This window comes from Dermochelys coriacea, chromosome 2 (assembly GCF_009764565.3).
Source record: "Dermochelys coriacea isolate rDerCor1 chromosome 2, rDerCor1.pri.v4, whole genome shotgun sequence".
Classification (NCBI taxonomy): Eukaryota; Metazoa; Chordata; order Testudines; family Dermochelyidae; genus Dermochelys; species Dermochelys coriacea.
Window position 1 is genome coordinate 178,819,308 of NC_050069.1, and position 17,150 is coordinate 178,836,457.

A 17,150-nucleotide genomic window follows, 5' to 3' on the forward strand; every position below is an offset into this window, starting at 1 on the left:
GCAGAACAACAATTCTGGATAATTCACAAACTACAAGGTTTCAAAACTCCTCATAGTAGAAGGTCCTTGACCAATCACTGGACATAACAAAGAGAAATCTAATAAAAGCATGGAAGTCCATCACAGGAAAGATTCAATATGCAATTTTTTAAGTCCCAATTCTTTTTCCACTGACTCAGTGACAAAACTCTTCTAAATTCAGTGCTGCAGAATCCATCCCTTAATGAACACAAATAGGGGACAACTTAACCAAAAATAATATAAATAGAAAGGCTGTTTCAAAAAATGGTACATGAGCCTCAGAAAAGATCCCCAGCTGACAAAGGTCATAAAGAAATGGGACTGAACTGTCCAGAACTGGATGGAAGGATCAACAAATAAATCCTGTCCAGTTGGAAACTAAATTTCTACTTGAGAAATACAAACCGTTTGTATAGCTCAGCTTTGCATTGGTTTGCTATAGTGTTGACCCAGCACTACTACATCCATGCTGCCCTTGGGTCATATTTTCCCTTCAGACTTTACACAAAATTCCTTTACACTGTGACAATAAGAGTCCTGTGCAGAGAATATCAAGTGTTCTTCCAGGAGAGGCTAACCCAGAGGTTTTCAACCTGTGGGGCATTCCCCCATTATGGAAAGAGAGAACATTTGGGTTGGAGAGCGGCGATGTCTGGTGGCTCATGCAAGCCCCCATGGGGGGTGAGGAGGGAACACCCCTTCCTCCCCCAACTCAGTGGCCACTCAGCCAGTGGGTCAGTGTCAACACCCACTGTGGACATGTCGATTTCTGCTCCCAGCAGCCTTTGCACCCAACACTGGCTCCACCCTCAGAGACCATCACACACATCTTCCTGCACCCTGAAAACCCAAGGGGAGAGGGGCAGGTACTGGCTCTGCCCTAGCAATGCAGCCTGGCTGTAAGGTAGAAGCAGCCTGCTGCTGAGGAAGACATGGCTATGCCATTGGTAAGTATCTGTGTATATGAAACTTACAGGTGTAGGTAATTTAATTAAAGTTGTGTCAAGGTCTCTGTTAGATTTCTGAGTAGACTAACAAGCATACTTTTGCATGTGTCTATTTTTGTCTGCGTTCAAGGGGTGCAACAAAAATCGTAACACAAAAGGGGAGGGTTGTGGGCTCTGCTAAAAAGTTTAAAAACTGCTGTGCTACTCTGTCTGTGGAATAGAGCTAAATCTCAGATCAGCAAAATGAAACAGATGAACAGAGAGTACCATTAACATTAAACCAGCTACAGAGAAATCACACCAAGAATAATTTACTAGAGAGAAAGTGAGTTACGTAGATGGGTAAACCCATACATAAGGAAAGTGGGAAGGCCTCTCCAATGGCTATCTGCACTTTTGTATACACAAGACATAATAGATTGGGTGGTTGATATAATGAACATGCCTGTATATAAACTGATGTTTTACAACTACTAGAGAATATAGGCATAAGGAAATAAAATATTTATTATATACACATATAAATAGGATAGTATATTCCTTTGAAAAGTCACTCTGTATTATAGCATAAATACTGTACCATTTCAGGTGGAAGTAGGTAATGTAACTTGCCATCAGGTTAGTAGTGATTACTACTAACAGCTGCTATGTTTGCGTGGGGTATCTTTTCCCTCAAACCCTCAAGAAAAATAGAAACAAAACCCAAAAAATTAATGAACTGTAACAGGTGTTGTGACTAACCAAATATAGTGTAATATTGTATGTTTACAGAGCAAACAGTCAAACACTTAGGGTATATCCATACTATTATTAAAACCTCGTGGGTGGCCCGTATCAGTTGACTTGGGCTCACGGGGCTCAGGCTACAGAGCTGTTTAACTGTGGTGTAGACATTTGGGCTTGGGCTGGAGCTTGGGCTCTGGGACCCTTCTCCTTATGGGGTTCCAGAGCCAGGGCTCCAGCCTGAGCCCGAACATCTACATCACAGTTAAACAGCCCCCTGCCGTGAGCCCCATGAGCCTGAATCAGCTGACATAGGTGTTTAATTGCCGTATAGACAGACCTTTAGGGGGCAGATCTTCAACTAGTGTAAGTTATCATAGCTACTTTGATTTCAATGGAGCTATGAAAACTTACACAGCTGAGGATCTGACCCATAGCAGCGATAATATAAATCTTCACTTCGCCTCAGTTCTGCACAGTGATATGCTAGTGAAGGCACACAGGTGCAGAGAGTTGCCAAAGGAAATGGGACTCAATGAGAATATCTGTATGCAGGATCAGAGCCTTTACATGTGTTTAAAATTGTATCATATAAATTCCTATTGTATTGCACAAAAAAGTGTGTCTAAACATGTTTGAAAGGTCTCCCTTTATGTGTATTGTGCATATGCCATACAGGACTTACATCTGCAGTCCTTATTCAAGCAAAACTCCCTTTGACTTCTAGAGTGAAATCTTGGCTCCTCTGAACTCCTGTTGATTTCAGTGGGGCCAGAATACAAGCCCTACACTTGTGCAATATCTAAACAACTGGTAATTTTTTTCCTGTATAAATGCTTCTTTTACACCAATGACAATAATCAGGTTTGGTTGTATTTTAAATCTATTTTTAACTACGACTTTTAAAAAAAGAAAGCTAACAGTTTAAAATGTTTTTCGCTGAGTATTCAAATGTGTGTTTATTTTGTGCAAATTCATTTTGCACTTTAAAAAAATCACTTTTTTAATGCTGCAGAAGTGTACTGCTAAATAAACTGACAAAACATCTTGGAAACTAACATAAACGTGCAATTTTAATGCCTCCTAATCAAACAAAATCAATAGAAGATTTTTGTACTTGTGCATGACCTTCTTCAAATTATCCCTCCATTTTGGCTGAATCAGAATGAGCGAAGGCTATTTGATAAAAAACACTAAGTGTGTGAAATGAGGGGCCCTCATCGCTTTTGCCAGACTCCTCTTGACAGAATGATGATAGAAGCATCGCATCCCTGGGAGAGTAAATGCAAACTGACAAGAGATGAGCCTTTAGATGTTGAATATAATCTTGAATTGTGCTTGAAGTGTCTTATTATCTTGTCTTTTGATGTCTGAAGGGGTGGCTCATTGTTAGAAAAAGGAAAACCCTTGCACATCTTTGCCATCTTTAAAAATTGTTTGGCCTTTAACAACTGCTTTTCCAACTAATGTCCATTTCTCCTGACAATAAATATGGCAGGTCGTCAGCAAGTGACAAACAATTTACTTTACATGCCAGGCTTTTATGGGTTTTGAGAGCTCATGTGGAAGCATATTTTAAAAAGCATTTGGAAATTAGCACCATTATAAATTTTAAGATGCCTGAGATTTTTTGTGTAAATATTGCCACATTGCTATTCATTACTTTTATTTCCTACAGTTTCTTTTTCAGGTCTTGCCTTCACTAGCTTCAGATTGCTGCTAAAGTTCTTTATTTATCATTGACTAAAATAGTCAATATAAAGAACTACAAGCAATGTTCTTCTGCCATAAAAAAAGCAAGATTATGGATACAGTACCTAGGTAATGCATACAAATATATTTATTAATCATAACAAATCAATATCAGTAGTAGTATGGTACAGTTTACCTGTACATTTCAGATCCTTACATCACTATTTTTTGTTCCTCCACCCAGCTTGATGTTCTTAAACTTAAAAGTTTAATGACAAATCAGATCAATATGATTCCTTAGCGACTAAATCACAGGCATGCTAATTTTTCCTGTCACAGAACCAGGTTTGTGAAAGCAGTCAAGTACTTTTTTTCAGGTCTCTGTCCCTTTGTGAATCCATAAGAATTCTAAATGGATCATAAATTGTTATAGGGTTCAGGTTATTGTATCATTATAAAACCATATTGATACACTATAGATGACAAGACATGCAACTCTTGTACTAGCCTATTACAATCAACAGAATACCCATCCGAAACATCAGATATACACTAAACAAAACAGTCAGCGGTAAACTTAGGCAAACTAAGTGCCTTGCATAATGACAGGTTTCAGAGTAGCAGCCGTGTTAGTCTGTATTCGCAAAAAGAAAAGGAGTACTTGTGGCACCTTAGAGACTAAGAAATTTATTTGAGCATAAGCTTTCGTGAGCTACAGTAATGCATCCGATGAAGTGAGCTGTAGCTCACGAAAGCTTATGCTCAAATAAATTTGTTAGTCTCTAAGGTGCCACAAGTACTCCTTTTCTTTTAGGCAAACTAAACAGTTTTTATCAGTCTTAGCCTGTTTTGAACTGAAGCAGCTTTGAAAAGTCCTACAGTATGAACCAAAGAGTTTCATAAAAAGAAGTGAAGAAGAAAAGGTTGCGGTAAGTTACAAAAACTTTTTTTTCCAACTGTTAAATTCTGCTCCTGTTGAAGCCAGTGGAATTTTGTCACTGACTTCACTAGCAGTTGGATTAAGTCTAAAAATAGGGGGAAAATCCTCAACTAGTGTAAACTGTGACATCAGTAGAATGATGACAATTTACACCAGCTGAGAATCTGTCCCACAGGCTGTGATCCTGAAAGATGAAAAGCACTGCCCAAGAGACATGAACCATCCTCAACTCACATGAAACGACTAGAACCTGAGAGCACTGAGCTCCAAAATCCAACACCTCAGATGTGCAGGGCCTTACGGAGGAATGCTGCAATCCTTACTTGTGTGATAAACAGGACTGCTCAGACAAGGAAAGGGTTTGCTGCATCTGGCCCTTCTCTTTTATTCTTTATCTCATTAAAACAGAGACACAGCAAAGAGCTAGTAGTACCAACTGATTGAAAGTGTTTGATTATTTTTGGTCAGTGACTGTTTTGAGAAGGTTGTTCAATGTTCTGTATCCAAGGAGCTAAAATAGGAAAAGTCTGAAAGTGATGCTTCAAATCCTATAAAACAGAGCAACTTAAGAATTTCCTTCTTACTTGTCATACAAAAAAGATTGAAATGATTCATGTGGATGTGTTCCATGATTAAATGTATATACTGTGTGTATATGTGTACTAAACATATCAAGTAAATGGGACTGGAAAAAACAACAAAAGATGAAATATTTCAATTTTCAAGATTTTTCCAGTTGTAAATTTTATTCTTCCTTTGGAGAAATGTGTGGCTTGCAGTCCCAAATATTATGAGATGCAAGCAAGAATAAGAAAGGAGGAGAAATACCAAACCTGAGATGGGACATTTTCTCATTTTCACCTCGATCACTGTTCATTTTGCAATGAAGTTTTGCTTCCACAATACTTATCCTGAAGTCTTTAATTATTTTTAAAAGCTTAATTATTAAAATCAGATATATCTGTTCTCCCCATACCACAAACTCTATTATGTTATAAACAAGTTTTCTCTTTTGCCAATGATAATATCATTTCTGACATTATATATAATTTCCACTACACAATGGGCCAGATCCTGTTCTCATTTCAAGTCAATGGATGTTTTGCAATTGTGCATTATTGCGGGCAGGACCAGATTACCTCATTAATAATACCTACACAAGAGAGCAGAATATTGCTGTTACAATGTACTGACTATATAAAACACATTTTATTATAGATTTTAACATGCATAAATTCTAGCCTATTTGGTTAAAAAAAAACAAAAGGTTCAAAAATGTATAAACATATATACCTAGGCTTGGAAAGATTAGATTTTTACTGGTAAACATCAATGTCATGATGCGCACACAAACCAAAGTTATTTTCATTTACCATTGAAATATACAGATTAAGCAAAGGAAGAAAAATGCTGCCTGAGAACTTCTTAGAGTTTGATTTAAGGCTATTTACCATGTGTCTTTTGACATCTGGTGTTGACAATTTGTGGTTTTAACTGTCATAAAACTTTAATCTTTTGACTCTCAATGAAATTTTATAATGGTCTGACCCACCTCCTAATTTCCCACAAAAACTGTGAAAATTTAAATCGATTAAAAATAAAAAATGCTTAAAACCAAACCATTGATATCGTCTGCCAAAATTATTAAAAAATATAGAAAAGTCTGTGTACAGCACATTAACACTGGCTACATATGAGCCTAAGCTGGCATACATTTACTCACATGAGCAAGTCCCACTGAAGTTAATGTAACTACCTGTGTATGTAATGACTGTTTGTGTTAGCTTGCAGGATCTGGCTTCCTACGTTTATTCAAATTCTTGAGCAAACATTGTCTCTCTTTATAAAATATATGTATAAATACCTATTACTTGCAAAATAAAATAAAAAATGTCCAGAGAGGTATTTACTCAAGAGGTTAGAATGAATTTGAATGATCTCTCTTCCTCTGTGGTAAACACTATGCAATATCTAGAGATAATCATAAAAAAACCTTAATGCTAGTATATTACAAAAATGCCTCAAGACATATTTATGATAAAGCAGTTTCTCAGCAACAGGCAAAATACACTGAAATCACTGGGGTTAGAAAGGATGAGAGAGCGGGAAGAATTTGGCCTATGTATGGTCATATGCATGCCACATTCTATATTATATATGTATGCATATACACATGCATATACACCCACACACAAAATGAGGAAGGAGAGAGAGATAGGAGAGACAAGAAAGGGGGATGAAGTGGAGAGGGAAAGAGAGGGGTTTTTGCTTTGTTTTTACAGGATTGAGTCAGCCTCAACTTTGCATTAATTGGCTGTTGTCACATTTGCCATAATCTTAATGTGCCAGATCCTTCTTCCAGTATAGGCAAGCAGAACTTTCCCATTGTCTTCAATTGGAGCGGGATTGACTCACTGTTAGTAAAGTTTTAGTTAGTATCTTAAAAAGCATGTAAGAGATTCAAAAGATGGGTCCATCTGTGATATATTGAATGTAGTAAGAAAGGTAAATTATTTAAATAGCACTATTAATAATAGCCATCTGAACTGAAGCAGTAGAGTATTTTTAAAAAGAACGCGGAGTACTTGTGGCACCTTAGAGACTAACAAATTTACTTGAGCATAAGCTTTTGTGGGATAAAGCCCACTTCATCAGATGCATGCAGTGGAAAATATCGTTGGAAGATATATACAGAGAACATGAAAAAATGGGGTTTGCCATACCAACACTAATGAGAGTAATCGATTAAGGTGGGCTATTATCAGCAGGAGAAAAACATTTTTTTTGTAGTGATAATCGGGACGGCCCATTTCAAACAGTTGACAAGAAGGTGTGAGGAACAGCAGGGGGAAATTAGCATGGGGAAATAGTTTTTAGTTTGTGTAATGACTCATTCACTCCCAGTCTTTATTCAAGCCTAATTTAATGGTGTCCAGTTTGCAAATTAATTTGATTTCTGCAGTTTCTCGTTGGAGTCTGTTTTTGAAGGTTTTTTGTTGAATAATTGTGACTTTTAGGTCTGTAATTGAGTGACCAAAGAGATTGAAGTATTCTCCGACTGTTTTTTGAATGTTATAATTCTTGATGTCTGATTTTTGTTCATTTATTCTTTTGTGTAGAGACTGTCCGGTTTGGCCAATGTACATGGCAGAGGGGCATTGCTGGCACATGATGGCATATATCACATTAGTAGATGTGCAGGTGAACGAGCCTCTGATAGTGTGGCTGATGTGATTAGGTCCTATGATGGTGTCCCTTGAATAGGTATGTGGACAGAATTGGCAACAGGTTTTGTTGCAAGGATAGGTTTCTGGGTTAGTGTTTTTGTTGTGTGGTTGCTGGTGAGTATTTGCTTCAGGTATTTTTAAAGTTACTATTGAAATAACTATAAATTCCACTACTTAATACAATTTTGTTGAACTATTTCCTCCTATATTCTTTTTTTTTAAAAAACCACCTTTTCCGCCTTCAGCTATAAGACTAGATACATGTGATAATTAATATTGGTTTATTAATGAATATTGATTTTTAATTTCTTTTTTGCTATGCATAATATTTCAACCATCATTGTGTTTTCTACTACATTGTGTTTTAAAAATTGTGTTTAAATGATATTAAATGACAGAAACTAATCATTTTGTTTCTATTACATTAAATAGAAATTTATTTTCTTGGTGTGGCTTTCAGGGGTTATTCTTTCTACTGTAGCATTTTTCTTGTTACAGTTATAAACTGTTCAGGATCTAAAATAATAGTTTGCCTTTCAGAGAGAGTAAAGGACATCTGATAAAAAAATTCTTCCCTCTACAAATTCAAAAATAAAAACGGAAATTCATACCACATTTAAGAATAGACAAGTGGTAGCTTAATGTTAAATAAACATGTTCAGAGGGTTGTATCTTGATTAGGCGTATTTCTATATCCTTGGAATACTTACAAAGCAAACCCAATTTCAAACTCTCTGAGAAGGGCAAGCTTTCTTTAGCCAGACTGGATACAGTACTATTCTTCTCTAGATGACCTCCGCTTTCAAACTAAAAGGGCTTAGTCCTGCTTCTGATAGCTTCAAAACAGTTTCACAACATAGAGCAGGAAATGTAACAGTACAAATCTGTCCTTATTTCATATTGTTATTGAGTCTGACTTCTATACAGCAAAAGAGAGAAAATAGAAATTTACATTAACAATTATAATCCATTTTCACTCAGCTTTCCTTTTTTAGAAGGGATATCCCTGTTGAAAACCACAAATTAATAGTGAATGAAATAATTTTTTAATGCTCATTTGCTCTTTACTCACTGCTAATTTTATGATTTAGCTTTTATTTTTCATGTAATTTTGTCATTTATGCCATTGATATCTTTAGAAATTATTTTTGGAGCCAAAGTATAGTATAACAACTGAGCCTGAAAATATATATAAAGGCAAAAAAAGACAATTTTCCCTTCCCTCTGACCCCCACAAAAGAGGGGGGGAAGTCACAGGGAAAAAAGCTTAGCTAAAAAAAAAATTAAAACGAAGAGCCCACAAGTGTGTCTGGAAAGAACAAAACCTAGGCAGAGAACACAACAAGAAAAATCCAGGCTACACAGGATATTAAAGAGAAAAATGATCCATAGGAGAGTGGCAACTGTTACTATGAGCTTCCTACAGCTTTCTCTGCCTTTGGATATTTTAAATTTTTTTTTATTAACCTGACACCAGGAAACTATACAGCTTGCCCCATCAGGTTGCCAGTTTGGTATAAACATTTTGCTATCTTTTTCTTTAGCATAGGAAAATCAAGAGGGGTGTTAAGTGGTGCCATATGTACATTTGGGCAAACATGACCTCTCCTCTGGCTGGATTGCTCATTCCCATGGAGGACTTGAATAATCATAAGAAGTCCAAGAGAAAAATCAAATTCTCTTTCCTTTCCTTCATCATGCCTGCTTCCTTTTTAATGTCTGAATGTCTGATGTATTATTCATCTCAAAACATAAACCAGCAAGGTTCTCAATCAAAGGAAATACCAGTTCTCTCACAAATTATCTGTTTACTGTCTAGTAACAACCAAATTCCCTTTGAAACAGCCAGCCACTTAAGTCACTTTTTAAAGGAACAAATTTGTTTGGTATTAATTTTTTTCAAAAAGCCAAAGAGGGATGAAAAAAAAAATCAACTAATTAAAGAATGAAGCATTTCAAGAAATAAAGTCATTCAAGCTACAATTTATGGCTAAAGTTTATACACCCTTTACTCCTTTCCCCCAGTAATTAACTTCACGGTGTACATAAACACATTATAATTATGTGAACCTAGATTCACAAACACAGAAGACACGTAGAAACCTCAGCTGACAAAAGTTTAAACAGCACAGTATTATCACGCCACTAGGATTATAAGCATGTCCTTTTAAAAATTTAATTACTCTTTTTCTCTCAAAAGTGATGTTATGGACAGATATATCCAAAGAGCAATAAGGGGATGATCTGTATCCATAAATCAAGGGAATTAATGATTAAGGCTGAAACATTTGTTCTTAATGAGCCCAATCCTGCTTCTGTTGGACCTAAGGAGAGCAGGATCAGGCCAATCACATCAAAATCTGCTTTTATTTTTTTAGCATTCAGTACAGTTGTATGTAGACTCTCTGCTTGAGCTTCTTAAAATACCAAGGATGAGTTAAGGATGAATTTTCACCATTTCCTCCTCCTCAGGGTTTTAATAGTCGTAATATCTTCTTTAGGGTTTAATGAGCATACATTGTGTTCATATGTGCAACCCCCCATTGACATCAGTGGGCACACCACCACAAATCAAGGGAGTATAGTAACCTGAGTCAGAACATTAACATTATTTAAAGATAAAATTAATCCACCACAAATCTATTATTTTTAAAATAATGACTGCTTTTAAAATGTGTTTAAAGAACGGTCTATATATATACTTGTCCAATATATTCTTTAAAACTAATCTAGTCTGTCCCTTAATTCAGTTTCAAGCCATTATTTTTAGCAATGTTCATTATTTGATCAAAAAATCGTATTAAGGCATGTTTTAGAGAGCAGATTTTTGACCCTATGTTATTGACCAATCCTGCAAACCATTAACTTTTGTCATGTAAATGGTCCCGTTAACATCACTGGGACTACTTGTGTTAATAAAGATGGCCACGCACACACGTTTGCAGGACTGGGCCCATATACTTCAATAATTGCATGAATATTTGACACAATGCCTTATGACAAAAAGCATCAATCCACACCGTAAATATGCTGAGTAAAATTATATTAATTGAAGAGAAACCTACATATGCGGAGTAAACAATTTTCAAATGGTTGGGTTGCTTGAAATAAGGCTGTCCTTTTAATATTGATAGGATCTGGCCCATAATCTGACCTATGAGAACAGAAATTTTCACTTAAGAAAACATACATTATATATATTTTTTGGCACTCTTAACACATCAGATTTGTCAAATGGATCTTCCTGAAACTGGCAAAAAAAAAAAATCCTTCTGGACTGAAATCTTGGTAGGCCAAGGTTCTGTGTGCAGGTATATCTTCTGATCAAGTTTTAAATCCCCTTTATAAATAGGGGTTCCAACAGAAATATCAAGATGTATTCTTACATATCATGATTCAAAGGGTGATGCTAGAGTGAAGGTTGCAATTTATCTACCGGTTAGGTACCATATTAATGACTCTAATGTGAGCTTCCTCACAATGACCTCTGCTCTGACCTGCAGAGGCCACTGTCTTAAGGAGTGAAAGACAATTTAGACTTTCATCCTTTGTATCTGAAATGACTCTTGTGCCATAAATTCTAATCAGGCCAACCTGGATGACAATTTAAAAAATAAATCACATAATGAATGTTTTTCTGCAAAAGAGGCTCTGAGAAGAGAGATATACTGTGGGTTTTCTAGCAAAGCAAAATTACTGTTCTAACTTCTATCCTGCTTCACAACACCACTGTCACACACAAGCACACTTACAAGTAAAAATGTAGAAAATTCTAAATTCTGCATAACTATACTGTAAAGGAAACCAAAATGTCAAAACTGATGTTCAGTATTTAAAAATGGGCAATACACACACACACACACACACACACACACACACACAATTTATATATATAAGCAAAGCAAGCCTGAGATTTAACTTGAACAGAATGAAGTGTTGCCAGTAGGAGAAATGCTGGCAATCCATCCTACAATGCTGCAAAATTGAATATGCTAAATGAGCATGAGGTGTGATCTTGCATTCCATGCAAAATCTCTAATTTCACAGAAAGCTTAAGGTGTGTAAAAACGTATGAGCAGGCCCAAAATGATTACATTTTTATATTTGAGTAAGTGATCTTAATGTGGTGTAAATGTATCTTCATTATCAGCAACTGAGTTACACCAGGAATGAATCTGGCCCATTAAGGGCTTGATCCAACTCCATGAAAGCCAATGGCAATCTCTCCAAGGACTTCAGTGGAATTTGGATTAGGCTCTATGTTACAAGAAGTCCACGAAGTGACTACCAATGGCTTTCAGAGAGTTGAATCAAGCCTGTACATATTATTTTTATGTTCAGTACATATTGCTTCCATGTCTCCTCTCTATACCAAATTATTAAAACTGTATAATACTAATAATTAAGTTTTTATTCCCCATTATCAGGCTTTTATCAGATGGATTTAAACATTTTACAATAAGTCATCAAGATATTGAATGAACACTTGCAGGATTTAAATAATTTCAAATCTAATCCTCTAGTACTTATTCAGTCCTTACTAAGGCAAAATTCTTATCACATCAATTGGAGCTTCCTCTAGTTAGGACTCTAGGATTTGGCCCTGTATCATTAATTTGCAGCACAGTGCAACAAAACCTACTTGATTTAAGAACAGCACTCTACCAAGTCAATGACTTACTAAACATTCTGTGCTTCTATTTGGCTCTTAACATAAAGGATTCATGACTGAAATAGTAGATAACTCTTTTCCAATATTTACAAGAATAAATAATATGCCACTTAATATCATACACAATTACCTGATCTCGTGTTACTCAACGCAATCTGGATTTATATCTCATAAGTATACTGTACCTTTTATAACTCTGCAAGTTAAACAAAATGTTACCTCTGATGTAATATGTTACAGAACACTAAAATCCTTTTCTGACATTTTGCACTTGCAGCAGCATCTCTTATCTTGTTTTCCCACTGTTGCTTAGCATGATTCAAACATTTAAAGTTTTGAATATAAGTATTCTCTAAAGATGTCAAAAGTCCATAGACACGTAAGTCTATGAGGCCTAGTTTAGGTAAGACACACAATATTGAAAGATCACAGAACAGACTTTTATTTCTAAAAACAAACAAAAAAGCAATGGCATTAGAAATAACAGGCTTGATCACGACTTTAAGGGGATACTCAAAGACAAAGGGCCATATCCTCAGCCTCTATAAATTAGCTGGTACACCAGTTAAAGACCTGGTTCAGAGTTTCCGACTGGAATTGCTTAAGATTTGTGGGAAAGCTGCCTCTAGTCGGACTTGTGTTCCTGGTATCTGAAAAGCTGATGCCTTCACCTCCTCTGCCACTGGTGGCGAAATATAAATTTAGGAGACAGGATTAGGCCAAAAATTCACTGTGCATCCTTCACATGCCAAAAATGAGTATAGTCAATCTTAATCCTGTATCTCCACCACTTGAAACTGAAGTTGCTGCTGGAGAAGAGTCATTTCTAACACTAGTTGATCTATTCTCTAGCAAAACAAGATATGAATATCCGTTGCTCCATTACTGTGAGATACTATAATAAAACAGAGAGAGAGAGCGCAATAAAGAGACAGAGTGAACAAGCGAGAAAGAGAGAGAGCATGTATGTGCAGGCCAGAGGTATCTCATCTCCATTATTCCATCTCTAGATACTGTTGAAAATGGGGTGTGCATTTTATGAAACATTCTTGAAGGATAAAGGTACTTATAATAACAACAACAAACGTCTGTCAAAAGAAAATTAGGTACCAAGTAGAGACATTCATACCTGATACTGAGGAAAACACTATTTGTGCCTGATCTATTCAAACTGTTATAAAATCAGTTAATCTATATGAAAATATGACCCAGGAAATGCTGCTAAGTTTAGCAAGACATGGGAAGATCAAATGCTGGTCATTTGAAGTAAGATAGTACACACAATTATTCCAAAATTTGAAGAAGACAATCTGTGTAACTTTCATCCATGGGCCAGTCTCCTCTCCTCACTTGTTACCAAGTATTTGGCAAATGTCCCCACAATGTGTACCAAATGCTAGATAAGAAACTCAGGGAATGTTAATCTTGTATCATACGAAAGAAAATCATCAGAGAAATAATGCCAGTTTTGTATCAATTTATGCAAATCATAGATATGTAGAATATAAGAGACTGCAGAGTAAGGCCCAAAGTGTGCATTCCTAACATGCCATTCAAATTTCTAAAACAGAGAAGCTGCTCTAGAATAGCGATATATTTTGTGTATCATATTTTTCAAAGAAAGCAATTAAACACTGAATTACTTAATAAACTGTGTTACATCAGCTGAATAACTCCCAAGTGTCTTTGTTTTAAATAAGTTCATCCAGTTTCATCCTGCCGAATAGTCCCATTGTCCTGTCTTTTACAATGTCCTGTCCCAAAGCTACAACACTTCATTGGTAAAGGTTACTACTTAAAGGGAAAACCTAAATAAATGCTACACAGTTCACTTTGAGGTAGTTAAAAACTATTTACTTCTACTCTGATTTACTTTGGTGATACCTTGTTAGAAGTATGAAAGCAGAGTAGCAGACACCTTAAACTCATAAATAAGTACTCATGCACAGTTTGTTCACTTGTATCTTTTTCATTATGGTTTTCAGCTAAGCAAAATTAACAATTTACAATCCAAAATGAAAAAAGATGACGGTACATTATTTTACCTTACACAGCAACTATAAGGAAACTACTTAGGTGCTCTACAATGGTATTTAAACATGTAAAATGATGACAACTCAGGGACATCCAACCCTTTATAATAAAACTTGCCTAATCTAAAACATATAACATAACCAAATAAAACCAGACTGTAAAGACATATTGGTAGTCTCAGGTTAAGAACAAATTTTCAGGATGTTGTCATATTTTATATTGATATTTGAGATATATATTAATCTCTTGCCACCTAAACACCTGATCAAATAAAATACATGAACATTATTTAAGAGGTTTAGATCACCACACACAAGTATTAGCCCTCTGAATTTTAGACATCACAATTCTTCTCTTGATGAAATGGACTAAAATGATTTTTGTATCGAATTTGGACATTCAAATTGCTAATGGAAATTCTGTTTTCCATGGAAACAAAAAAATTATTAGTGGGGGTTTGCTTAAAACGGTGTGGCTATATTCTATTGTGGTCACTACTGTATTCTACAAATTAAATCTTCACATTTTATTTCACCCTCTAATTATGTTACTTAATAAATCATTCTGTACAATGTGTGTCGCTTCTAATAATATGAAAGAACACCTTTTTAAAAGAAAATTACATGCATTTTTTTAAAGATCATTTTGCAGTTTTCCTTAGTAGGTCTAGGGTATAGACATCACATTGCTACAGATTCTGTACAGATCATGAAATCAAAACTTGAATCTCAGAAAATGGAATCGCTCTCTCTCAAAACTGCATTCCCTTGTAAACAAGATATTTTCCCCTTAAAGTTCCAGCTATGAGAATTTGTAAAATGTAAGAATGCACTCCATTCCATCTAAGATTTTTATAAAGTCACAAATGGATATAATTAAAAGAAACTCTTTTAGGAGAGCAATTGCTCTAAAATCAAAATGTCACTATGTACCATGTAGTGCTGCTCCAGCGCAGACATCTATCAACATCTATCACTCAAGCATGCACCTCAACTACTCCGCTCCCTTTTCTGATTAGAGATCACACTTGCTTCAGTTGGCTTACAGGGTATCATCTGTGTGAATGACAGATGTCTATTCTGAAATGCCACTCTCACTGCTCTTGTTTTGGATATGAAACAAATACACCTGAAAGGCTGTGTTTTCATTTGCCATAAGATACTGTGTAAAAATGTATTTTCTCCCTCTATATCCTTTGGAAGCAATATTTTAGTTCTAATTTCAATTGTAAAAATATTATACCTGAAAGCAATCCTCATTGCATCCTTTGTTTACTTAATACACAATGTTTTCTATGGACATTTTTCAGTTCTCTTCTCTCCTAGCTTTCACTTTACTAGATATAATGACACTCTTTAGTTTACTTCATCCTCAGAAGGGGCTGTTAGAAACTGAAATGCTGAAGTCAATACTTAGGCAATAAATGTTAATAAAAGATCACAACAAAGCAGGATCATTTATTTGTGTTTATATTTGAGACCATTAAACAAGAGAAAATATGCAATGCCTACAACTTGCATGGAATAAGTTCATTGTTGACAAAAGTTTTCAGGACATGACGCTGTCATTCTGTTACCCAGTTGAAAGTCAGAGCATATGGCTGTACACCTGCAAACTCCAAGCTACTCCCTGGTATTACAAGAAAATTAAGCGAACAAAATAAAGTGTGTGTGTGTGGGGGGGAAGATTGCTCTTCCGGACAACATAGTAACACTGAAATGAAATACCTAGACAGACTTACCGAAGAGCTTGCTGGGAGTGTCCTCACTGTCATTTGATTCCACAGGCACAAGCAAGGGCTCATTCAGCTCGTTGTCTGAAGTAGCTGCCTTGTCCTCACCTCTCAACTCTACATTCATTTCACTCCGCAGTGACAGCAAGGGCTTACTGACTTGTCCAGCTATCATTGGATCCTAGGATGGGGGGGAAAAAAGAATGAGGGGGAAAAAAAGTGGCAGCTTTGGTGTGCGTATAGTCTCTCCCACTCCCCCCTCTCTCTCTCTCACACACACACACACACACACACACACACACACTCTTATCTCTTGCTGCTCCTGCTGTTATTGCTGGCTGCAGTCAAGTGAAGAGCTATTACAGATCCAATGAGTTTTCCATTACTCCCCACCCTATTAAAGCTCAACTAGCATGTGAGAGATTCAGGATGCTTTGGAGAAAAACTTCTATGAAAGCAACATAAGCAACACGGCTTTAATTGTGGGATGTGGGTTTTTTATGTGTATGTTTTTTACACCTCCCTCTTTCCTTAACGTGGAAAGAAAATAAAATTGCTGCAAGTGTGCTCCAACAACACAGAAGAGTAGCACCTTGTGTATGCTCCAGAGGGATTTAAAAAAGCATCCTCACTTGAATAGCATTAACCAAATCATACACAACAGTGTTCATCATTCAAATGTTTTAGTGAAAATACAAAGCAACAAATAACCATTTTATCATATACATTCAATACAGATATATTTGTTCTAACTATTCTTGCTTTTGGGATACTGTGCTCCAAAAGCCCATAAACACATTTTAAAAAAGCAATATATACAGATATAAATTTTTAAAAGAGAAAATCAGTGAAGATACTTACACACAGTGTTTTCAATTATTCTTGTATTTCTGACATTATACTCCATAAAATATTATATATATTAATTAAATTGGTTCTTGATGATTTGAATCGGTTTTATCTTCAGCTCATTCAGAGGGCATTTTGGGGTCAGATATTATTTCCAAGTGCACTCTGTTATTCCATTTGCAAACTAAGATGTATAATATCGTTACAGCTCAGAAACCAGACTCAAAAGCAAAAAAAAAGAAAAGAAACAAGTGACCTTGTTGCGCTATCTGGCAGCTATTTATTGCAAAGTTCATGCCTAAATGGTTCTTAT

At 35.8% G+C, this 17,150-nt stretch overlaps 1 protein-coding gene across 1 annotated transcript in view; it reads right to left on the reverse strand.

Annotated features, from left to right (window-relative positions):
* Positions 1 to 17,150, reverse strand: part of POU6F2 (POU class 6 homeobox 2) — a 371,816-nt gene that overhangs the window by 290,433 nt on the left and 64,233 nt on the right. Inside the window, exon 2 of the mRNA XM_038388395.2 lies at positions 15,998 to 16,169. Within this exon, the coding sequence (XP_038244323.1) occupies positions 15,998 to 16,169 (172 nt within the window). The remainder of the gene's footprint in view (positions 1 to 15,997; positions 16,170 to 17,150) is intronic.